General features: G+C 38.5%; 1 protein-coding gene across 4 annotated transcripts; it reads right to left on the bottom strand.

Moving 5' to 3' along the window:
* Positions 1–1,830: 1,830 nt before the first annotated feature.
* On the bottom strand, positions 1,831–25,525 carry LOC146466888 (uncharacterized). Of its 4 annotated transcripts, XR_014867909.1 has the most exons (25): positions 25,060–25,524; positions 23,014–23,066; positions 22,036–22,251; positions 21,515–21,597; positions 19,748–19,814; positions 18,696–18,732; positions 18,380–18,425; positions 17,833–17,890; positions 17,662–17,724; positions 16,633–16,734; positions 15,778–15,855; positions 15,525–15,618; positions 14,576–14,631; positions 14,404–14,449; positions 14,191–14,279; positions 12,905–12,996; positions 12,059–12,167; positions 11,362–11,395; positions 10,714–10,767; positions 10,144–10,297; positions 6,577–6,796; positions 5,359–5,475; positions 4,263–4,361; positions 3,701–4,034; positions 1,831–3,620 (listed from the first exon to the last, which is right to left on the bottom strand). XR_014867909.1 is itself a non-coding variant. In XM_085126731.1 (24 exons), the coding sequence occupies exons 1-23, from the start codon at positions 25,151–25,153 to the stop codon at positions 4,266–4,268; spliced, it is 2,055 nt and encodes a 684-aa protein (XP_084982857.1). In that variant the 5' UTR covers positions 25,154–25,525; the 3' UTR covers positions 1,831–4,034; positions 4,263–4,265. The 4 variants fall into 4 exon arrangements, 3 of the variants coding, with proteins under 3 accessions (XP_084982857.1, XP_084982855.1, XP_084982858.1); XM_085126731.1 differs by having other exon boundaries at positions 1,831–4,034; positions 10,714–10,764; positions 25,060–25,525; XM_085126729.1 differs by having other exon boundaries at positions 1,831–4,034.
* Positions 25,526–25,789: the final 264 nt, after the last annotated feature.

Below are 25,789 nucleotides of genomic sequence, written 5' to 3' on the forward strand. Positions count from 1 at the left end.
CATAGCAGGGGGCTGATTAAAGATGATTTTTTCTCTCTTTTTTTATTGTTGAAGTGATTATAACAGGATAATTCATTGACAGAATCAGAAGGGAAGGTCGCTCGGGACAGAACAACATCATAGCGTTTTGAGGGGGTGAGATTTTCAGCTGTTTTGTTCACCTGTTTTGAATGTACTTTGTTACTTATATATGAAGTTTGTTGGTGTTTTAGATGCAATCTTTCTGAACCAAAAGCTGTTTGGAAGACGCCTTTACATACTCACAGAGGTCATACTACAGATTGGTACACTCTACCACGTTGCTTTCTCCTATTTACTTTTGTAAAGGTCGAATGTCACCTATTTGTTGTGTCACTTCGAATAGGCAAAAAAATAAAAAAATATTTGTACCGTTGGAAACGTTAAAATATAATGGTTCAGTTTTCTCAACAATTGCCCCGTGCGTACATAGAAACTAGTATTAATTATGTTTGGATGTGGATGGTTAGGATGGATGTGGATGGCTAGAATGGAAATGGATTGCAACTTGAAAAAAAATGGCCAATTTTTTCAAGTTCTTCCCGTGTATTTTATAGAAATGACTAAAAAAAAAAACGATTATCGTTTGTTTTTCTTAAGAGACATCACTTAATATTTTCCTCTCGGCGCTCTACGAACCATTTGATTTTAAATGAGTGAAAAAGTGCCTTGTCAAATATTCGAGCAGTTTTGACCCTAACACAGAGGAATCTCCGTGACAAAAAGACATAAAGTGACTTCTTTGCAATCAACTCAATTCACCACGGCAGTAAAATGAAGACGTTACAAAACGAGACCCACTTCTAAGATTTTAAAAGTGCTACCGCCTTGATACCTTAAAAAGCTATTTCAAGAAAAACTTAAACATCAGTGATTAAAAAAAAAACAAAAAACACTTCAGGGCCGTAGCCAGACTTCAGAACAAGACGAGGCAAGTTTCGAGCGCCGAAGGCGCTAGCCGCTTGGGGTGTGTGGGGGCATGCCCCCCCAGAAAATTTTGAAATCTTTTCTCATGTTTTGACAGGATATATAATCCGATAGAAGCTTCTGGGCCTATTTGTTTAGGGGATCCAATGACAAGCAAAACATTATAAATCATTCCTTTTTTTTTTAAATTCAGATCACTGATTTCACATTTAGCATTCAAAATGTATTCAGATAGTGGATCTAAAATCTTTGAGTAAAAACAAAAACATCGGCTCCTGTTGTTTACAATTCCTCGATCTTCAAGTCTATATTCAGTTCAGCGTGGTTAGTCGTGCATAAATCAAAATTTGCAAAATATGAGCCCGCCTTTTAATTCCTTTCACAAAAACAGGAACACTAAACGATGACTCATTAATCATCCCAGCACAAAACGATAAACAATTTACAATACTGTCGTCCTTTGCGTGCCAGTTGGCGTTACTATATTGTTCTCAAAAACTCATAGTTCGAGGAAACATTCTTGCCCAAACGTTGACCGTAATAAAACTTCGAAATCTTTTGTGAATCTGTCGTCCTTACATGAACATTGTTTAAATCTAAATTTATTCCTTGCAATGATAACAACGTCAACCGCTCAAGGATAAAAACTAATTATTGCGTTTGACGTAGAAAGAATGCACTGCTAATACACATTGGAGTTGAGATTGTATGGGACAGTCGATCGATCAACGAATGGATCTTGGGATGCGTATCTGGCACCCCCCGCAGATTTTGCAGGGGCGGATGACATCATCATCAACTTGGCAAAGAGCCCGGGATCGAGATCATCGAACGCACTCCCTAATCTTTGACTATTACTGGTATTAAAAAATATTAATAGCCACGTTGAGATTTTTCACAAGTTTATTTTCCACGTTTTGCCGTTCAACGTCACTCGTTTCAGACCAAAGGATTTAAAATTATGATCAGGCGCTCATACACAAGCTTGGATTCACATCATTTAAATACTATCTATTAAATATGAAGATCTATGTAAAAATCAATCCTATTTTGTAAACATATGGTATTTAAAAGCAACAACGATATGGATATTTGCGTTACTAAGGGTAACGCGTACGGTTGACGGATAAAAGTAAATTTTGATTAATTTTTTTACATTCATTCTACAGTTTTTCTACTAAAAGACCATTTAACAGGTCTGTGAAATGTAAATAAACTTCTCTGTAAAAGAGAGGTTTGGGTTATGTTGAATAAAATGATCAGAAACTATATTAGAACAACATGGTTTGTATACGAGCAGCTCCAAGGAAGAGTTGCATGAAATTTAACGTCGGGCATAACTGCTAACGCCACACGTTCAGCCCAGTCAAATTCGTTATTTTAACGTCTGGCGTCAGCAGTTATAAGTCCGCCGTTACGTTTTATGCAACTCGTCCCAGGTTATTAAAAACAGGGTCAACCGTAGCCTCACTTCCACTCACAGGCCAGGTTACCAAGCACACAAACTAAATTCAAAAGATGTTTCAGCCAGAAAGTGCCGATTTGGCCCTGATTCCCAAGGGTTCATTCAACACCGTGTGGGGCCATTTTGGTCACAATTTGGCGCGAAATGGCCTTTCACAAACTGCTTACCTTGAATATAATTTTACCCTTGAAACTGGGCGCATTATTACATCTGGCCCTGACAGGAGAGCCAAATACGCCCCTAAAATAATACTGTATTTGAGTCACCAAACCGGCCCTATTTTGGGGATCAAAAAGAACTTTAGAATTTACAGTACACAGCTGCAAAAATAGACTACTCAAAAGCATTAAAAAGGGATTTGTAAGTTTTGCGGTAACAGATTTAAAATTCGTAAAAAAAAAACCAGTATTTATAAAATACCACCGTGAGACATTTGACCGCTGTGTAGAATTTAAAAATGTAATTTTCTGCCGCCAATTTTTAGTTTGTGGAACTTATAGTTTAATCAAAGAACTCTAACGTCTACGAAGGGGTCACCTCGACATTTTCGGTATTTAAAAATAAAATATAAACCGTTGAAAAACCAAGGCTCTTTGAAGAGGCTGGGATTCGTTATTGTTGGCAAATCGGTATCAATACATGAAAAGCATAAACAAAATAGCCTGAAGGCGAAGCCACAGGAAAGTAACTATGATGAAACTCTTCCCTGTAACGGCTAGCCTCCTTCGCGGAAGCTCTTTTGGTTCGTCACCCAATCTTTCCTTTCACGTTCGTTGGGGAGGAAAGATTGCGTGACGAGCCAAGTTGTGTGCTTAGTAACCTGGTGTTTGAGTGAAAGCGAGACGAGTTGGCTTTGTTGTGATACAAACCTCACTGCTCTTCATATGAAAATCATGTCGTTCTTATGCCAGTAATTTGCATTTTTACACCTCAAAAGAATTGGGTTTTGTATAAAAAAAACGTCAACCTAGCCTCACTTCAACGCAAACGCTAGGCCACTAAGCACGCAAGTGTAAAATGAGATATTTTTCTAAAATTGAGGTCTATAATGCAGAGAAATGCACGTTGTTTTTCAGTAACGAAGAGTTCATCATTCAATCAATATTATCTAGTGCCCGCTCAACCAAGGGTAAACTCGGACACGTACCCCATGGTACAAAAATGATCCTGGAATCAACAGACGGATTTAAACCTAACACCGTCCAAAAGTCTATACGTCACTGATATTAACGTTTGCATTTTGAAATTTGGATTGGCAAACTCAATGACCAAGATGGCAATTACCTTTACCACCTCGAAAGGCTCTTCCTCCCTCATTGTTCACATATGCTATGTACAGTTAAAAACACGTCCAAGATTTATCTGGTTGCTTGAGGTCCATTGAGAGTTCAGATTTCAGAAGATCACTCGAATGTGCAATGGAAACGTACACGCAGATTTATCAAACGAATGGTCACATGATCAACACCTCGTGATCTAGAATAACGCCCCATAACTAGAATTGCATTTAAAATTGACAATCGGGAGCCACTCTGATCTAACTAGCATAAACATCGATATCTGTCTGAAAGGTGCTGTTTAACATTCTCTTCAATGGTTGGTTAAAAAGTCGTGTAGATATACCCTGTGAAAAAAGCAAGAGGACAAATTTCACTGACCGTGAAAAAAAGGTTCTGGATACAGATTAACCTGATACAAAGCTTAGAGTTTAGTAAACTCTAAGTAAACTCGTAAACTAGTAAACTCTCTATTATGCATTACCATAAAATAATCGTAAAATTCGGTTGATCTTCGGATACACTTTTGAACATCTTCGGCTCAATCAATACAGACGAAAATTTTCCGTACTTACTTTTCACTCAGTGGAGGTGGGTATGGCGCGAGAATGCAGTGGACTTCCCAGGTGTCTTTGCGGAGGTGTGTACTGCTCACTTGTGGGTACCATAGAGTCCTAAACAAAAACAGAATTAAACAACTATCAAGTTATTGTGAATGGCTAGAGCAATAACTTTGGTTTTAGTTTTACGACACTCAATTTAAAACTGGTCTGAAAGGAACGGCGAGTTTGCTCTGATTGGTTGGCGTAGCAACACTAGGCATAAAAACCGCCCCTTAAAATCAAAGCCTTACTTAAGGCTTAAACTATAGGTCGCATTGTATAGCAGGGACGGCGCAGTGGCGAGAGCACTCGCCTCCCTCTAATGTAGTCCGGGTTCGATTCCCGGAGTTGCGTTTGTTGCCGGTTGGTTTTCGTCCTTGCTTCAAGAGGTTTTTCTCCAGCTACTCTCGTTTACCTCTCCTAAGAAACCAACATTTCCAAATTCCAATTCAATCCTGAATCTAATGTGGCACAGGTTTTTCAGTTGTAGGAGACTGTTTAGTGTCACCCTCGTTAAACAAAGACCATTTTATTCAATGGTCCTGACATGTGAGAAGAAATAATTACTTAAGAAAAAGACCGGCTTACAGAAAGGAAGAAATAGTGCTTACTGACTGAGGTTTTGGGTTAGGTCGTGTTAATTACTTTAAAGATTAAAAAGCCTGGTGCAGATAAGTATGTTACGTGACAGTAGTTTCGGGCCTTTTAAGTCCATTGAGAGGATATTTTTGAAAAAAATGGAATACCCACGAGTTTAAGACTGATAGTAAGCGCAATCTGTAGACAAAAAAAAGCGCACGCTCTAATTTCTAAATTTAACCTGTTGGGACTTAAAGATGGTGAAAATCATTCTGATATTACCAAAACTATGTACAAAAAGGAATATCGCTTTACACTTTCGCTAACGCTAATCTGCTAACCCCTTTCGGTTAGATAAGGATTTTTAGGCGTGACGCATTTTGCGTGACACCTTTTGAGAAGCTATAGCCCTCTCAGCATTTCCGCTCGGATACAACAGTTTTGAGGGGTAACACGTGAAGTGTGACATTTTTTTTCTTCTAAAGCTAACCTGTTTCGGACTTCCAGTCAGAGAGAATGAGGAAGATTGTTCGAGGTTTTGAACCATTTGACGCGACTCCGCCAGCAGGCGATGGAGTTTACTTGTCGGTGAAGTGTCCCCCTCCGCCTGGGGTGAGAACGAAAAGAGGAGAAAGAAAAGAAAAAGTTCACTAAACTTGTCAAGAACACAGCTGTCCTGTCACGCAAGTTATTAGAAATTGGTTAGTATATTACGAGAGCTATTTATTAGGTACGTTAGCAGTTATGTGCTTCAAGGGAATGAGTCGTGTTACCTTCTTTATTAAAAACTGGATCATTGTCTAATGCAATTCCAGGGATTTGACTGGCTTAGTAGCCATGGTATATGAGCCATTACACCACGTCCGAGAAATAGGGACCATAAAATTGTCTTCTTGTTGTTCTTGCCAACCGAAATCAGCAAGATCTAACAATATTTCTCGAGTGTTTTTAACAAAACAATTATTCCACTCGCACTTGTTGGATATGAGATGATTATAGCCAACTCGGCGATACGTGCCTCGTTGGCTATCTATCCTCTCATATCCAACGCACCATCGTGGAATAATTGCCAATTACAACAGGATAGAAACGCACAGATTTCTTTTAAGTCAACCGACAGCTGAAACTGGTAATTTTTCAAAGAACATTGCAGCTTTAAGATTGTTGCGAGACAACTTTTGGAGTAGACAAATGGAAACAGAGGGCTATTTCCTACTGCTACACCTTAACTCTAGCTTGCGAAGAGTCATCATGCATGTTTAACGTACCATCCTGACGTTGCACTAATACCAATCCGCTTTTGTTTATTCTCCACCGCCACCCCATCATAGCATTTTGTAATGACAAGAGTGAAAAGTTGATGGTGTTGCTATTGTTTAGGTATACTGATGTCTACAGCCTCAATAGGCCATTTCTGAGTAGCTGTGAACCTCATTATGAAAGCGAGGCTAAGTGCAAAGCTTTTCATATAAGTTACTTTTGTTTGTACATGAATGAAAACTAATTTTCCTAATAAAAACTTTGCACTTAGCTTCTCTTTTATAATGAGGTCCAAAGCAACTCGGAAATTGCCTGTTAATGCAATTACAAGCCCACAAAACAACATTGTGGCATGTTTGAAGGGTTCTTTACATCCGTCAATCATCACCTTTGAGACAAACACAGGCTATTTAGCCACAGACATTCAAAGTGTTTATATCGTACTCACCTTAGGAGGTGATGACTTCGTAGCGGTCACACCAGCCGAGTAAGGTAAATACGAGTCTGTAGGTCTCGACGGTGTTACAGTATTGAGATCCACAGGTCTACCAGCCGAGAAAGACATAAAGCTACTGTGGTCATCCTGTCTGTTGCTCGTGATTGACAGGTTTCCTAGCGGTGGGTACATGTCTGTTCGAGTGTTAGGTGTGCTGAAGTAAGCTGGGTTTCTGGGGGAAAAGACAACAAAACGTGTTAAGGACGGTGCAGGGCTCAAAATTTATTTTTGGCTTTGGGAGCACCTGTGCTACCAGGTGTAAATTTCTAGGCGCATTTGCGAAATTTTAGGCGCACAGCTAAAAATTTTAGGAGCACAACTTAAAATACTGGTAGCACCAAAAAGAAAAATCAGAAGCTTCAGACATTTTATTAGTGATCGTTGATAATGGTGTCATGACGACACCGACACGTTGTTAATTTCTTTTTCTTATTTTCGCTTGCTGATCGTTAATCAGCACGGAAATCTTTTATTTCAATCATGTGTTTGTTTCTTTCAGTCTCTTACTGTATGTTTGAGATAGCAATAATACTGTTACATTTTTTTGAATATTACATGTTATTGTACATTCAATAAGATAATAAGACAAAACGAAGGTAAGGAATAACGTCATTGAATCCTCTCGATCAGACGAAATCCTTCAAGTCCCACCGATCACCCGACTGAAAGTAATTCATTTGGCTACTTTCTGTAGGCAAGGTTAGCTCGCCTTGATCTCTGTCCAGTGTTTAACCACTTCACAACCGCTGGAGTTGGGTCAAATGCGTTGGAAGGCAGCGGCCGGCTGTTTGAGAATAAATTTTCTTTTTGTAAATGAGTGTTTCGAAAAAATAGGGAGCTTAAGCAACGACGACGGCAACGGCAACGAAAACGCCGCAAAACAATAAGTTTAATGAGCAAAAACTATCGCTCTGCGCGTGCGTTTTACACTTCGGTACATTTCTTTGCCGTCCTCTGCAAAACAACAACGTGAAACGACCACAATGAAGGTTTTGTGGAGAACGTGAACGCAGGACGGTGAATTTTTCATTTTCTTTCTTAACTTGTACGCCACTCCTACCAATTTGTTTCCTGGATAGTTCGCCATTTTTGTAAAAGTTGAGCGAGTTGAAATAATTTCGAAGTAGCACAAATGAAATAAAGATATATTTTCGGGTGACGTTTTCGTTGCCGTTGCCGTCGTCGTTGCTTAAGCTCCCTAATAAATTAGATTGTTGACAGCGCATTGACTTAACTGTAACTCTTGAAGAAAAAAAAGTCTCTTAACCCAGATTGTTTACAGTAAACATTCTTGACTCTTTAATATCGGCAAAGCGAACTAAACTGCGCGAGAAGCGCGTGTTTCAGAAGGTTGCCTTCACTCGTACGTGTCAGCGGTGCCGTCACATAACCGAGAAGAGTCTGGGGTAAAGTCTGGGGTGGGATGAAACACGGACAAGAAATGGACTTGAAGAAACAACAAATAAAACACACACTGATGTAAGAAAAACGGTGTAACTTTCTTATGTGGAACCTAATTGCGTTACATCCACATTTGAATTTATTATTTCAAGCTTCTGTTTCGTGTTAATCAGGCAGAGTACACAAGAATTGTCAGGTGAGGAAACAAAGTGGCCCCGATTCAGGCGCACTGAGCTTGAGCGTTTTTAGGCGCGTGAGTGCGATCACATATAATTTTTTAGGCGCAAAATAAAAAATCTAGTCGCATATGCGACCAGCTGGTCACTAACTTTGAGCCCTGCGGTGCCTACTAATACCGAAGTATTTTTGCGCGGTTTATGACTATGCGGGAAAAGCAAAACTTTGCAAGGGCTATTGGAATCCAAAAAGGAAACTTGGGGTAACCACGCATCTTTTAGAGATAATAAGGCCACAATTATTCTAAAAAGCCGTAAAGTACAAAGCAGTGTATAGCGTTTTCTACCAAATTGAAGCTTTATTATCTCTGAAAAATGTATGGTCACCCCTAATTTTCTTTTTGGATACCAAGAGCACTTGCTAAGTTCTGTTTTCTCCGCATAGTTTTAAATCGCGCAAAAATATCCCAGTAGTAGGCGCCACCCATAGGAAACCCGAGTATCTCGAGATGCGCAGAACGTATGCGTAGCAACAAAAGTACTGTAGGCACCGTCCATAACAAGAGAAAGAGATCCAACGGTTACATGGATTTGTTTCGAGTACTGATTGGTTCATTTCACTGTTTACATCTCTCATGACTGGCTAGAGTAATTACTTTGGTTTTGGCTTTACAGCACGAGAATTCAAATGAAAACCGTTCTATGACGTGAAGTAGAACCGTCATCGAATATCCTGTTACACGAACTTGGCGTTCGAAGTTTACTGAAGCCGTACTAAACCGTGGCTAATATAAAATAATTATTTTAGCATTCAAACAAATTAAACTTAGGGCCGGGTCGCACTAGAGCCAATTTTGTTTATTTAAGTGAGACTCTGTCAACACGTACTGCAAAATAAGTGCGACCTCACGTTTCCAAAACTTGCCAATTTTTCGCGGATTGCCAAAATTTCGCCAATCTTCAAAGACGCCGAAGTGCTGCCTCGGAGGCGACCAAATTTTGGCAAAGCGGCCAATTTTGTTTGTACAGCAATTAAGCTGTCATTCACTGTAGCGAAGCGAGTGCTAGCAGCACTCCTGACCCAGTAGAGCGGAGCAAGAAAGGCAAAAAAGGAAAGTACGACACCTGGGCCCAAGCTGAGCAACGACTGCTTGTTCAGTTGTGGGCCGAAAACCACGAGTGGCTAGAGAGCAGAGAGTCACGAACGGAGTGGATTAAAATCTGCGACGATTTAAACGCTCGCATGAAATCAAGTGTATGAAGAAAATCAAGTATTTAATAGAACGTTACAAAGAAGCAAAGAAATGGAACAGTTACCAGACTGGAGGGTCGAAGAAGAAAAGCATGTTTTACGACGAAATTGGTGCACTCCTGGGTTGCCGAGACATTGTCACGTTAACCAATGTGTCCATTCTCTTACGCGAAAACGTTTTGTTTTTCCTGATGCAACAGGAGAGGAAGGGTCATTTTCCCCAGCGGGTTATGACTGATGTTGCTGTCAGTCAAAGACGTTTTGGAACTGCAAATTTCCGTAGTGCGACCAAGACTAAAAATTGGAAGTTCAAAAATGTTTGCCAAAAAATTTGACCGCCAAAAATTAGAAGACACAAAAATTCGCTTAGTGCGACCCGGCCCTTATTCAAAAACATGTTGGCTATAAATTAATAGTGAAACCTCGTTTCGAATCGACAGTAGCCTGTTCTAGGCGTCCCCAGTCCCTTCTCGTTTCGTTCGCGCGCCGACTTTTGCTGCTCCCACTATTTGAACGCCAACATCGACAGACGTGGGAACTTTTAAACTTATGTTTTGTCAAAAGAAATGCTTTATACCAGATTAAGTCATGTTTTAATGAGACGTTTCTTCGACTAGATTGCCTGACTGGCGATACTTTGCCCGTCGTTGACTGGAAAGTTTCCTTTGAACCTAAATAATTTTCATTCACCTTGATGGCTGAAAAGTTTCCACACCGGAATTTGCGAAGCCCCTTTCTGATGTCACCGTGGGCTGCAAGGGATCCTGGGATAGGTTGTCGAAATCATCAGCCAAATCACTTCCGACTGTCGCATGCATTGAAAGTGAAGAAACTCCACCACCACCTGAAATGGAGAGGTACATGAATCATCAATACCCATTCTAACTTGTTCTACTCGGAATTATCAGAACTCAAATCAAAAGCATGAACGGTGCCCACTGCAAGAAGATGTGCAACCACTACGAAGAGGAAAGCAAGTACACTACTGAGACTGTACAGTGTAACCAGCACAAAACGCGGGAAAAGTGCAACCGACGCTACGCGCGGGAAAAGATGCAACCAGTGCGAAAACATAAAAGCCGCTGGAAAGGATAATATTTTTACGAGCTTCTGTTCAATTAGGGTATCCTAGTATACGAATCCTTAACTCAGAAACAACTGTAATTTTGAATTTCAAATTTACACTTAGTGATTATTATAAGTTTGCTGTTATTTGGCTTGTTTTCTGCTTTTGTTGTTGTGGTAAATTGCTCTTCTTACCAGGAATATAAGCTGACAGGTCATCGTCAATAGCCTTAGTAACCGCTGGAGCTGCTAGAGAAACAAAACAAAAAAAAGATAAGCCTTAAAATGAAGATATCTGTTTTCGTTCCCTACATATCCAAGGTTTCTACCTTCTGCGACTGTTTCAGCAAAATGTCTTCCAATTACTGCATACGATACTCCGTTGCGGTATAATGTAATATTTCATGCAAAATCTTTTGCACTGCGTTCAGACACAGTCTAAATAAACCATTTTAAAACAGATGTTTGGTTTATCAACAGAGCTGATAACTTAAGGTAAACTTGCCACCGTTAAGAGATTCGAGTGCTGACGTTTCGAGCGTTAGGCTTTCGTGAGAACTAATAATTCGCTCTGACGAAGGGCTGACGCTCTAAACGTCAGCACTCGAATCTCTCTATATATAAATACGGTGGCCAATCCACGTTTAGTCATCAATTCTGTTCATAACGCAAACATTTGTTTCTACTCTCCACCGATGCCGCACCGAAGTTTCTTTAGAAAATACCCCCTTACCCAATTTAAGACAGCTTAAACAAGGATAGTTGCACCAAAAGCTATACTTTCTTGGTATTTTAACAGAAAAACGTTCAACGAATAGCTATATTGATTAACTGAGTACATACCATCATAATCCAATGATCTAGTTGATGCTTGGTCCTACAAGAAAACATTACATATACGTGAACAAAAGAAAATATAAACAATTAGAAAAACAACATTATCACGCATACACTATAATGCACATCTTGTGTGCCGAGGATGTAAATAATAAACTATACCGACAAATTTCTTATGATTTTGTAGAGAAAGGAAAACCGATAAATCTGTAACGGAGAAACTTTTGGCGCGAGGACGAGAGCCAGGGCCAAACTCAAACCATATAGAGCAGTTTTGTTTGAGTGTCGGTGCCGAAAGTAACTCGCTTTTGCCTTAATTTTACTTTACTTTACTTTGATTGGTTAGCTAAACCCGCGCTACTTGCTCAACCAATAAGAAACGAAACCAAAACCAATCGTGGTCTGGTCCCAAGCATTTTCCCGCGCTTGGCGCCGGTTACATATATTCGCTTCGAATTCTGATTGGCTCATGGCTCTACTTGCGTCTCTTGTAATTGACCAGAGTAATTACTTCCATTTAGTTTGATTTTACGACACTCATTACTCGGCTCTATGTCGGGACTGGCGGATGATATACTTAGCGTTGCATCCAACAAAGTAAAGTCCCTCTATGTTCTTCACCCGTCCACTTTGCAATGTGTGAAATTATGCTTTGATCATTTTCGCTAATTAAACAAAGAAGAGGCGACCAGATGTTAATCACCTGATTTTCAAAGTAATCCCCATTGAGGTGAAAACTCGTGGCATCGTAATAACTACTGATGGGTTTCTTCTCTTCATCCGGAGGATTAGATTCCAATTCGGACATCTTACTGCATGGAAAGAACAAAAACATAAGGAAAAACTTAAGACGCCTACAAACACCAAAAACCGGGGAAAACATTGTGTCCAAAATGTAACAGTTGCAGTCGCCTTGCCCGCCCCGTGCCATGCTGTAGTTGGTATTTGTTTGTTCTGTTGTTACAGTCAACTGTATCTCACTGTTTTTGTTACAATGGGCCCCAATTAAGTAATTGGCTCCACGCTTTTGCGGTCACCCCGGCAACTTTATTTGTACGTTATGTAACAACTAATATTTACTAACATTAATCAAAGGCTTCTGTGCGCCAACTTGTGAATTCAGAAGTGAATAGTGGTAACCGTAAAGCGGTACTCGCATCAAACTACGCTACCAGGATTCGTGGACGCCATGCCGCATTGCGGGAATGAATTGTGCAAAAAAAAATTAAATTACACACGGGACACACTCTGATTTTTTCCGATACGCGAAGCAACGCAGAGGTGGAAGTTGACGTTCTTTTGGTGGTTGCCAATCAACAAAAAAGCGTCCAGTTTTTCTTCCAAGAACCTCCGTATTTTTTTCCCCGCGTCGTGTTATTTCTGAATGAAACTTGATCGATCGAGGGAGCAAGTGAATTTGCCTCACATTACGATAACTCGTTCATTGCGCATACGCGCATTCACGAGTTAAAAAACTGAGAAAAGCAAAAAAAAAAAAAAACAAAAACAAAAAAAAAAAACAACGAAGGAATGAGGAACGAACACTTACTCGGTTTCCGTGATATGTTTGGATAACATGTCGTGTGAGCTCTGCAGTTGGAGCTGCATGTAGGAAATGTCGCGTTGTTGTCGTTCACAGATCTGCCAAGAAAAATCAAATATTCGTGTAACACTCTAACAGTTCCAAAGCATAAGATCACTTTAAGCGAAGGACCAAAGAGATGAGGAGACAGCATTTTTGTTTGTTTACTTGACTGTGTTTTTCTCTCTTTCTCGCTTATCTCTTGCATAGCATTTGTTTCACCCCAATAGTGATCACCATCAAATTTCTCCTCATCATATCAGTGGATTGTAATACATGTAGGTCATGAGAATTAAGCAAATGATCACCAAAGATGATGTGTCATGATATTTAGACAATTTCTCTCTATTAGTACTCAATGAAATGTATGGAGACCAGTAAGGGGAATTTGTATAATGATACGAAAGGAAAAGGCGATGATCCGGTGCTGGTACTAGCTCGGTTACGTCATAACATGTGGGGAATACTTCTCAGGATCACCTTACGGAAGCACTTCGACTGTTATCTTTCATCCGCAGTTCACAATTATGAATTTTCATATATCTCACTCTATTCATCCCTTATTCTACGCTCTTATATTATTTCCCCATTTTCAGTTATTATCCAAATAGTACCTGTGAAGGCCATAGGGCTATATAGCGGTTTTCGATTGAGTGTTGCAAGTAATGTACATGTACGCTTGATTGGGTTTGGCATTTTTCTAAGCCTGGTGATTGGTTAGAAAAACTCCTGGCATTTTCTCGACAATGAGGAGCTAAACCAAACCTAATCTAAATTCTGATTGGTTCAATGCGCTGTTTGCATCTACTTGTAAATAGGAAGCTTAAGCAACGACGACGGCAACGTCAACGAAAACGTCACCTGAAAATATATCTTAATTTCATTTGTGCTACTTCGCGATTATTTCAACTCACTACACTTTTAGAAGAATATCAAACTATCCAGGAACAAAATTGGTAAAAGTGGCGTAAAAACTTGTTAAGAAAGAAAATGAAAAATTCACCGTCGTGCGTTCACGTTCTCCACAAAACCTTGAATTTGGTCATTTCACGTTGTTGTCTTGCAGAGCACGGCAAAGAAATATACCAAAATGTAAAACGCACGTGCAGAGCGATTGTTTTGCGGTGTTGTCGTTGCCGTCGCCGTCGTCGTTGATGTTCCCTAATGTCTAGAGTGATTACGTTGGATTTGGTTTTACGGCACTCAAATAAGAACGGCTGTTAGTCTAAAAAAAAAAAAGGAATTTTGTGTACCTGTCGAAGGTTTTGAAGTTCTGAATCCGTTCTCTCCTGCTTTGACTTTTGTAAATCGAGAAGTTGGTCCTTTCTTTTCTCTCTTTCTCCTAAGTAGGTGAAATAAATGGAGCTAAATCAGATGTTGAATAAATATTTGTAGCTTCATGTAAGGCATGCTTCTACATAATGGTTAAAACATTTACGGAAGAAAATTCATGATGCCCTTTTTACCTGATAAGAAAAGTTCCTTTTGCAAAACTAAAACCTCCTGCTTGGTCTGAAAGAAATAGAGTAACAAAAGTTGCAAAGCTTTACCAAAGTTCACTGAATTGTTATGGAGAAAAATAGCAGGCATCAAAGGCAAAAACCACAATTAAAAAAGAGACTGTAGTTACAGTTTTACCTTTGCAAGTTCCGCTTGGACTTCATCTGCATCGCTAAACTGTTTACTAATATCACCTATAAAAATAATTTCATAGAGAAGTGAATTTCAATCAATGAATGAATGAATGAATGAATGAATGAATGAATGAATGAATGAATGAATGAATGAATGAATGAATGAATGAATGAATGAATGAATGAATGAATGAATGAATGAATGAATGAATGAATGAATGAATGAATGAATGAATGAATGAATGAATGAATGAATGAGTGAACGAACGAACCAACTTGAGTGAGTGAGTGAAGGAAGGAAGGAAGGAAGGAAGGAAGGAAGGAAGGAAGGAAGGAAGGAAGGAAGGAAGGAAGGAAGGAAGGAAGGAAGGAAGGAAGGAAGGAAGGAAGGAAGGAAGGAAGGAAGGAAGGAAGGAAGGAAGGAAGGAAGGAAGGAAGGAACGAACGGGCATCAGTTAGCGAGAGTCTAGCGAGTGAGCGAACGAACGAACGAGCGAAATTTTCTGGTTTGGGGGAAACATTGGGGATAAAATCTCAGTTGGAGGAAAGAGCAAAAAGTTGGTTTTATCCAGAAGACTCCTGGGGCCGGTTGTTTGAAAGCCGATTAACGCTAATCCACGATTAAAAGTTAACTGAGGTTTTCACCTGGTTTATCAAAAATGTTTTTAAAAGCTTAGTGGTTAAGAAAAGCCTACGTCAAAACTGAGGGACAATAATATTTTTGAACGGTCTTTATTGGTTAGTAATTAAACTCGAATCAAAGTTCACGCTAAAGTGCTAAACCAGGATTAGCTTAATCGGGCTTTGAACAACTAGGCCCTGGATAATTGGGAGATTTGGCAGATGTTATGAATGACCTCTCCTACCCATCATCTCAATAGGGTCATTCCAGCCTTTTTGCTGTTTAGTTCCCATCTACCAAATTCACAGCTTAGAAATGACTGTACATTTACCTCTTAGTTTCTCGACTTCATGTTTGTTTGCTGTTGCTTGGTCTCTCCACTGGTCCCTTTCTGCTCTGAGTGTACTTTCAGTTTTTCTTAGTTCCTGTGAATAAAATAATATGCAATAAAATTTATTACATTTGTCAGCCACAATACAACTCCTAGTCAAGTGCCACGCTGGTACATTAAAACATAAACAACAACAAAAACACGATGGTTCATGTTACAGACACGGACTGCATAGATAGCCAATCTTACTGACCTGACATAAACCTTCCAGTCGTTTGATTTTTTGTTGTAGTTCCCCTAAGCTCACATTTGCTTCCATAATGTCGTTGTCCTTTTAAACAAACAAAAACAAAACAAACAAATTAGAGAAACATGAATGTCATGAAGTGTCCAGTGCTGGTATCTCAGATTTGGATTTACATTTGCTCTCAACCAGTGACACATTCATAAGGTATGCTTCTCTGCTTTTACCAAATTTCAATATCAGTAGAAGTTAATTGTGGTACATGTACGTGTATTTGTATTGAAACATACTGACTGAAATATCTCAATAACTAACCCTGGTTGACTTAGAAAGTTTGCCTGGCACGTCCCTCGGTACCAAGACTTACTATATAAGAGTTAGCTAGTTACTCTGGTTCTCTTCTTCTCTGTTCCTCTCTTACTTGCACCAGTACTTTTTCTCTGACATATTTTGAAGTAATGTAACTAAAGCACATTTTATTTCATTGAGTCTAGATAGTTTGTACTGTAATTTTGCCCATTTCCACTGCTCAGAACTGTTCTGTCACATTTTAATCTTGGGGAGCCCTGGACCTAATATTTACCCCTGGATTCTAGAACTTTCAGGCTTCCCTGTCACCATATAAACATTGTACTTGTCTCACTGTCTGTAGATGTGTGACAAAATATTTTTTTAACAAACTTCCTTCCTCCCTAAAAGGGTACTGAAAAACTGTCTGGGAAATCTAACAAATGAAAGGGAGTGTAACTTAATTAGAAGGGGATGTAGCCACACATATATTCACTGTAAAGTTTCTTGCCAAAGACTGGTATTACATTAGCAATGACAAGATTGTTCCCACATGTCCTGATATGAGCCACATACCTTTAGTTTAAGTTTTGTTAATAGTTCCTGTTCTCTGGCTTGAAGTTGTCCTATTGTATTTGATAACTCTCTCATGGATGATGTTAAAGCACTATTCTTCTCCTATGAACAATATAAGTTAACTGTGTGGTTAGCATGCTAGTTGGCACCTTTAAAATTACGGTTCCTGGAACAAATTAATCATCTCGTTTGACCAATTTACCAATTCCTGTTATAACAGCGCATCTAAAAGACAAGATTACACTTTGTAAAATCTCAAGAGGGACGATCGCAAGAGAAAAGCAGCAGGTTTGAATTTTACTACCATTTAAATATTCATGAAAGAACATAAGACAGTAAGATGTCCTGTGTCTTATTAAAATAAGAGGTGATCTGAGCCACTAGTTAGTAGTATAAGCAAAGCTTTTAGCACCTTACTCAAATCACATCTCAAGGTACAGCTGGGCTCCTTTACAGCTCAAAGATCGGTTCTCTTTTGTTTTGAAGGCCCACTTAATGAGGATTATACATTGTTGCAGAAATCTTTGCTTGCGATAGAAAAATTAAAGATGTTTCTGATTCCTTTCTCCTCAAGTAATGCTCAATGGTCAAATTTATATTCTGGCACTTTGTTAGGTCTCAGTAAGGCCCAGTTCAGACGCTGAACTTTTCATGAGGCCGAACTTAATTCAAATTAAGGTCGGCCCAAATCGCCTTTTGATTCAGACGCCGATTTTAATTAGCCGAACTTAATTTACTTGAAGCAAAACCAATCGAAATGTTAGCGTTTTTTTTTTAATTTTTAATTTTTTTATTTGAAATACGTTATAATAATTTATGCATTAGGTTCGGCTCATGAAAAGTTCGACGTCTGAATCAAAGCCGTTCCAAAGCCGAAATTCCCAGCTGAGCCGTTCCAAATTGACACAGCCGTTCTCAACTGATTCAGACGCCAAACTTTTCATGTACTTAATTCGAGGTATTAGGTTCGGCTCATGAAAAGCTCGGCGTCTGAACCGGCCCTAAGGTTGCAGTGAATCCTGAACTTACTTCAAGTTCCTGTACTTGGTGAAGTGAAGTATTTGCATGTTCAGAAACTTGTTGAAGTTGAAGCTGCAGGTGTAGGCAAACACAGAATCAGAAGTTATTTCATGCTGTCAATAGTTTTATGAATGACTGTGATCAACGGCATTTTCCAGGCAGACACAGATGTACACAAACCTGAGTATCTTCAAGTTCCTTGCCTTTATTCTTTTCTTCTACTTCAGAAGCTTTTAGCCTAAAAAATAGAAAACTAGTTGAAATCATACAAAAATTAAAGTAGTATTTACATTACCTACATGTATACCTTTGAAATAAAATCATTGAAAACTTTGTAACAAAAATAGATAATACAGCTGTAGATAGAAGATTGTTTTAGTTCTAGTGTGTGCAATAAATACAATTACACTTATTGATTCTTGTTTCTAGCATTTGATCCATTAGGCTTGCAGCTGCAACTGTCTTATGTCCTCCTTCTGGCCTTAATAACTATTTAATTCATTTTTGGCAAATGAATAAAAGTTTGGCCCTCCAACTAAGGTTACTTGTACCTCTCAAGATATTTTGGCTGATCAGTTACCAGTTTGCAGTTTATAACTAACTAAAGGGAAATTTTGAATCATAACATTATCTTAAAGTACAAATATTTTTTGTTGTCTTTGCTATTTAAGAATATATAAAGATTAATGGATCAATGCACAATAATAATTTATTATTAGTAAGTTACCTTGCTTGCAATCCCTTTAATTGTTCATTTCTACTTTTTAGTTCACCTGACATAAAGAAAATGCATTGAATTAAAGAACTTTAAATTGTACAGATGATCAACATTACACCCTTAAACAGTACACTACATTATACTTTTCAATTTTTCTGAAAGCACGTTTTTAAACCAAGTTAACTTCATTAGTCAAGTGAGACCATGAGAACACAGGCAACCATCAGGAATGCCGATTATACTATTTTATTTTTCGGGATCGACTAAATAGTTTCATTAAAAATTATTAAAAAAACACAAGACGGTAGAAATCATTGTCACTTACTCTCAAGCCTGGCAGATCTTTTCTCAAGGGCAAACACCTAGTTTAAGCAAAAGAGAGAAAGGGTTAACGTTATCAACATCATCATGAACATTAAGACACGTATCAGGGAACTTGTCAATCACCAGAAGAAAAAAATTCGCCGACTTTTCTCTAACGATTCACCGACCACAATCCAATTTCCACTGACCACCATTTGAGACAAGTCATTTCGTAATAAGACTGGTCAGTGATGAGGCCGAAGAAATAAACTCCTTTACGCTCAGATAACTTTTGGAACGACTTTACCTTTGCCTAGAAGATCAAAATTACAATTTCTGCAGTAATCCCACAATATGACACTCTCAATAGAATAGCTCTTACTTTAATTATCAAATAATTTTCTCCAATTTTTTCACGAGAATTTTTTTTAGCATCTTCAACTTACCTAATTTACTGTATTTATTTGATTAACCGCCATGGGCGCTTACTTTATTTTGGGTGGGTGCTAATTCAAGTGGGAGCTTATTTTCCCAACATTTGAATCAGCAAGCATGGACATAATTTTTAAGAGAATAACAAAACAACGGATAACAAGTTTATTTCGCTTCAACAAGACAAAACAAAGTGCAAAAGCTAACATGAACAAGCCATAAAACAATATAAAAGTTCATTGACTACCGCATCTAAAACCGATTTTGGAACACAAGTGATGCTCCTCTTACTTCACGCTGAGCTAGACTGTCCAGAAATGTTTGTTGTTGGGGCGCTCATTCTCGAGAATAAATACGGTAGATGTGTTTTTTATGTTATCATGCATCCACTAAATTAATACTGTAGCATAGCTCCACTGCTGGCTAAATGCAAACCACACACAACCCTCAATTCCTTGATTGGTTTTGACAAGGAGCCAGCACATTAAACATGTATCAAATCTTGAATCTCTTTCCGGCAGTCAAATTACCTTATCACAACTGAACTGATAAAATCAATTTATTTGTTCCCGCTCCCCCACTGACAGAGCAACACAGTTTCTTTCGAAACCAACCCCCTTGTCATGTTAAACGTCCACTCACCCTCTGCCTGTCCTCTTCCCAGGCCACAATCTGTTTTTGATGAGCTTGAACCATATCATTTAACTCTCTAAACACCAAGAGGAAACAAACAAACAAAAAAGTTATCAGTTATCAAAATAAATAATACCAAATTTAGACCAGTAGTGTTCAGCTGTCGTTACATTTTTAGCCACATCGTTACATTCAATTGAAGTTCACAGCTGTAACAATCTGGATACTTTCTTCGTAAAATCACCCCACATCCATCAAGATCACGCGAGAAATCTACAGAATATTCATTCAAGGAATTCAGAGCTATTTGACACAGGTTGCAGCTGTCAGTGACAGCACTCGTCTGGTGTTCCTCACAGGCAGCTTCCCAATTTTCTTGATCAGAAATAAATCCATGATTGTAGACACTGCTAGAACTTAATGAATTTCTAAATTTTTTAACAAAACCTTTAATAAAAATAAACAAATACATTAACAAACAAAAAGATGGGAATTTCAGTGGAATACCCACTCACAGAATTTTTAATTTGCTTGATCAAAGGTGAAAGTTTTCCTTGTACAGGGCTTCTGATATTATGCGATGTTGCGATTTCGCATAATTGACCTAAAATCGCAACAAATCGCATAATTCATGAAAAATCGCAGAATTTGTACAAAATCGCACAATTTAAGAAAAAAAGAGCAAAAATCTCGCTTTATGTTAAGTTCTCCCATAATTTAAGCGTTATCTCAAGGAGTTTTTTCTTTCAAAGGGCGTCAAAAATCACCTGGAAGCGTTCGTTTGTTGATTAAGCGAACAAACAGGCGTTCTGTGCTTTATTTTACATGCTGGGGACCTGGTGCTGGTTTTCAATATTAAACAAGTGATCATTGGCCCAGAACAAACAATCCTTTTATGTAAATATGCCAATCACAATCATTGATATATTTTTAAGATGTCATTCGATCCCTTCATACTTGCGATGTAGGTATTAGCGTGAAAACTGCTTGATAGTCGCTTGCAATATGTAGTTATTTTGTTTTAATTGAAACAAACATCCTCATTATGGATAAGTTTGTTGTTAAAACGCTGAGCGCTTCTTCGCAGGAGAAAAAAAAGATCGCACCTTCCTGTAAATATTTCGGCAAAAGACAGGGCAAGAAAGTACCCGAAGGAACGTTTCATGTTGACGATGGTCTGTTGTTTACGCTGCGAGCAGTGTCTCCTTTGATCTTCCTAGATGTTTTGCTCTTCGTGCAACAGAGTAGTTGATCATCTTCGAAAGTTTGTGGTTAACAAGCACATTGAAGCTGAGTCACACAAGCGGAACGCGGAAAAAAATGCGGATGGGAAGCAACAAACGCTGACTTGACCAAATTAGCAATATCTGATTTTTAATAATTTGAAATGAGGCAACAAATGATTTATTTCTGCTGTTTCTCTATTTCGTGCTCTAATTGCTTCTTGAACAGCAAAAAATGGATTGTGCTCCTCTTAGACCTAATAAAACAAGGTTAAATTAGCTTATATGAAATCGCATAATTTGCCGCATAATAGACCTTACTTGCCGCATAATGAGACTTAAAAGTGCCGCATAATTTCCAAATTTTTTCCGCACCCAATCAGAAGCCCTGCTTGTATGAAAACTGAAAAAAAATTGTGTAGTGCAACTTAAAAAGACCATCATGACACAAGAATGAGATGTGAGACTAAGTATACTGTATCACACATGCATTTAATCAAGCAAACAGTTTTAGACACCTCCTTACCCAAACTCAATTTCAAAATTACTGTACCTATCTCTGTCTTTGAGTTCTCCTATAAGTAGCTGAAGTTCTCGCCTCTGTCTTTGGATTGTATCACTGTCAACATCAGAGAGCTGAAAAAGAAAAACGTACATTATCAAATTTTAAAAATATTTTAATGCCTTTTAGTGAGTGTACACATAGATCTGTGAAGTTAATATAATAATTGCAACATGTACAACAATAAAATGTACAGTGTACGTTTAAGATATGTTACAATCACGTACAACATACCGAAATGGATAAAAAAAATTAATGTACAGACTATAAATAATCAATGTGGACAGTCCTTTACAACAGACACTTAATTTCCTATCAATGGTAAGTCACCCCTCAAAGGTGATAACTCAGTCCTTTAAACTACACGTAGGCAAACTTGTCTCAAAGATAGACTCCTCTTTCTTATGAGCTAAGCATCTCTTAGATGTACATGTAGCTAGATTTCTTGATCAAAGACAACAAGGTCTAGATACTGTAATAAGGAAAGCAAATCTTCAAAAATTGTTACAAACCTGTTTATTGGTGGGAGACAGCGAGCTGTTGTGAAGTCTTGGACTTGTTGTTCTATGTATGTTCGGACTTACTGATCGGCGAACGGGACTTGTGCTGCGCAGCGGTGATTTGCTTCTTGATGTCCTGGATGGACTGACACCAGGCTGAAAACTTGAGTTGGTTGGTCTTGGTTTGTAACTACTTGGTGATGTCGTTGAAAATGATGAAACTATGGGCTAAATATCATGAAGTACGGTTACTTAACTATAAAATTAATATTTTATGGGGAGGCGGAGTGGCCCAGCAGTTAGGGAGCCGGACTTGAAATCCGGAGGTTGACCTGGATTCAAGTCCCGCCTTGGCCATGCTTGTACAATGTAAATAGCCAGTTGGGATTTTTAACATGTTATGTTCGACTTGATTATTAATAATTATTTTGTCTCCCGTTATTTTGGGGGTGCACGTGGAATGCTTTTAAACTAGCTTTGGGTAGCTAAGTGCATTTCCACTATAAACAAAGCATTTGACATTTGACATTTTAAATAGTGCCAACAGGTGATTTTAAGGATTAATACACAATATTTCCTGCACAGTTCGTACTCTTTTTCAAGAGCTTTTGAAATTCCATGACTTTCCATGACTTCTCCAAGTTTTCCATGACCTAAATTTGACCATCATCTATCATCTTTCATTTTGGGTTTGTTTTTACTATTTTCTTCTGGGCAAAAAACCCCAATTTATTTTGTACTTTTTAATAAACATCATTTTCCATGACTTTCCATGACCCACACCTAAATTTCATGACTTTCCAGGCCTGGAAATGAAATTCTAAAATTCCATGACTTTCGAGGTTTTCCATGACCTGTGCAAACCCTATCCTGGCACCTAGATGAGTCGTCTTTTATTTTTCTTAGGGGAAGTAAAACAAGGGATAAATTGGTTGATGAACGATGCTGGGGATTTAAATGTAAAAAAATACATGACACAAGAGGACTCACCTTTGTTTTGGGGGTGCTATGAAATAAATTACTAGAATCATAAGAGCTGTAACCTGAGTTGAAAGAGAAAGAAGGTCATGACTGAGAATGATGTATTATTCAAGAAAGTGACGCAGGCATACTCGGAAAAAAGAAATCCGAGTGCTCTTATCAGGAGTGGAACCTAAGACCTTCCGATTACTAGTTCGGATGCTCTACCACTCAGCTACAGGAGACTTGTGGGAGCTAAGGCCATTGAACTAGGTTCATGGGACAAATATCCTGCATAGTAACTGCTAGGATTTAAATGTCGAACATGTGGTATATGAAATAAATGTGATGGTATATTTCCAGCCTGGTGAATGAATGAGAATGATGTATTATTCAAGAAAGTGAGCAAGAACTCGGATTTCTTTCTTCCGAGTATGCCTGTGTCACTTTCTTGAATAATACATTATTCTCATTCATTCACCAGGCTGGAAATATACCATCACATTTATTTCATAAGGTCATGACTATTTTTATCAAGAACAAAAATGCAATCGCAACAACAATGTGAGCAAGAAGGTAGAAAACACCAAGCTATGTGGAGAAAGATACAAGGATTTGGGATTTGACTTCGTTTTTTCTCTGCATTTGGTCTTCTACACAGCCATGGCTTGTCAGGCAATTCTTCTTTTCATGAACTTGGAGAGGATCTTTACCTATCATGACAAGCCAGACCGGCTTGGTTTATTATAAAGTTAATCCTAGTTTTGTCAATTCATATGTAGGGAAAATCCCAGACGATCCAATTTCACCAACCGTCCCAAACTTTCCCAACTAATGAAAACTGGAGGTCGCAGACAAATCAGGAAAATTGGGAGTGTTTCTATTTGCACAATGCATCCCAGATTTCTGCGGTGGGCAATCATTTCCAACATATGAAAAACAAAATTTCTATGGTTGGGGACATCCGCGACAGTTTTAGCTCATTACCAATCCTCTTAATTGTTTCGCTCCAGTTCCCCCCCCTCCCCCCTCACAAATAAAAAAAGCATTGGTCATTGATTAACACCTCAAATCTGAAACAGACATCTGGCAATTTCCTGATTTCTCAGCAAACTCTGGACAGTCGAGAAACAGGGAAATCCCCAATCATCTGGAATGTTCCCATGACATGATAACTAGGCTTAAGACTATATCAGATCTGATGGTGGAAAGGCAAAAAATAATTTAAATACAAAAAAGAAGAGCATGCAGAACTGGGGCAAATGGGAGTGGTGGCTGCATTTTATTTTAATTTTTTTTGCAGTTCAGAGTTTTCAGCGTCATGCAGTTTGATGTTCCCGCCATCTTATAGTCTGAATGAGGCTGATACTCTGAAGGCCAATTTAGCTTTCTGAACCGATGTCTGTAAAACCAAGGAAAGTTGCATGGAAATCTGTCTCATGTAACAGGGTCTTTGGAAGATCTCCAGATATGGAGCTCAGCTGAGTTCACAAGACTTCATCACACCTGCTAGCATGAGTGTTATGAACAATTCCCTTTCTTATTCTGTACCAATTAGATGGTAGGACTATTGTTAGTTACCGCAGTAGCGCTTCTCTTAATCTTATTAGCAGCTACAAGCATATACATTGCTGGATCTTCTGGCGTGAATGAAGAGAGCTGATAAATATCCAAACTACCATTTCAAATGGCACTAAATAATTGAAACTGAAGAACTTGAAAGTGTTCGCAATCGGAATAAATAAACAAATTGAACCATCTCAACTCTGTACTGTTGCAAATTATCGGTCTTCAATAATTATAAATTAATCAAGTTGCTATAATTGTCCTAATGGAATTGTGGTTTCGAAACATAAGCTTGTGTTCTGGAGTATTAACAGTAAACAGAATTCAAATAATTAACTAAGGCAAAATAAGGCCCATTGAGAGAAGAAAAGTCATTCCATTCGTTCCAGAATTAGCAAGTTAGCTTAATTAAGCTTAAACGCTTCACTTGATCTTGAATCGGGATCGTTTACATCTATACAACTACAGATTATTAGCTAAGTTGTATATTAAAACCCAGAGCATTCCTACCTTTTCCTAGATCAGCAGGCAACTGAACTCGTTTTTTCCCAGCCATTTCGCCGCTATACCCTTTCACAGGCAGTGATCCACCAAAACGCTCCATTGATCGGTAACAGGAAAGCGTTCGATTTTTATGCGAATTCGATCTAATCGTTGGTCGAACGTGGGTACGACAGAATCGGCCTGGAATCGACCAAAGGCAAATTGTTCGCCCAGAACTGCAAATGCGTCCCAAAAATTGTGTCTTACTTCTCCAAATAACAGCCTTTTCCTTGCGATCTTTAAACCTAAATACAAGCTTGGGGAAAATCAGCTTATGATGATTAGTTCCAGATAAAAGTTAACCGAATCTCGTTACTACAGACGCCAAGGACAAAAGTTGCGCGCGTTAAAGACGCTTCTCAACGCGCATGCGTTTGTTATTTTTGGAAACCGCTGGCTTGATTTGCCGCTGTCAAATAAGTTCAACAGTAGCAAATAAATAAATAAGTAAATAAATAAATAAATAAATAATAAACTCAAGTATTTATTTGTAAACAACAAGTAGCAGAGATGCTGTTACGGACAATGAACATTTTAGAATTTTAGAAAGCATTACCGTTGACAGGAATTACATACAAACCCGTCATACGGTAGCGCGCAAACTAATGAATAACTTAATTAATATAGTGGATTTGACTATAAAAAATTGCGATAAAACATTTCGTAAAAACATTATAAAAAGGTTAAAAAACACACG

The sequence above is a fragment of the Pavona decussata genome, unplaced genomic scaffold (genome assembly GCF_977016875.1).
Source record: "Pavona decussata unplaced genomic scaffold, jaPavDecu1.1 SCAFFOLD_140, whole genome shotgun sequence".
Classification (NCBI taxonomy): Eukaryota; Metazoa; Cnidaria; class Anthozoa; order Scleractinia; family Agariciidae; genus Pavona; species Pavona decussata.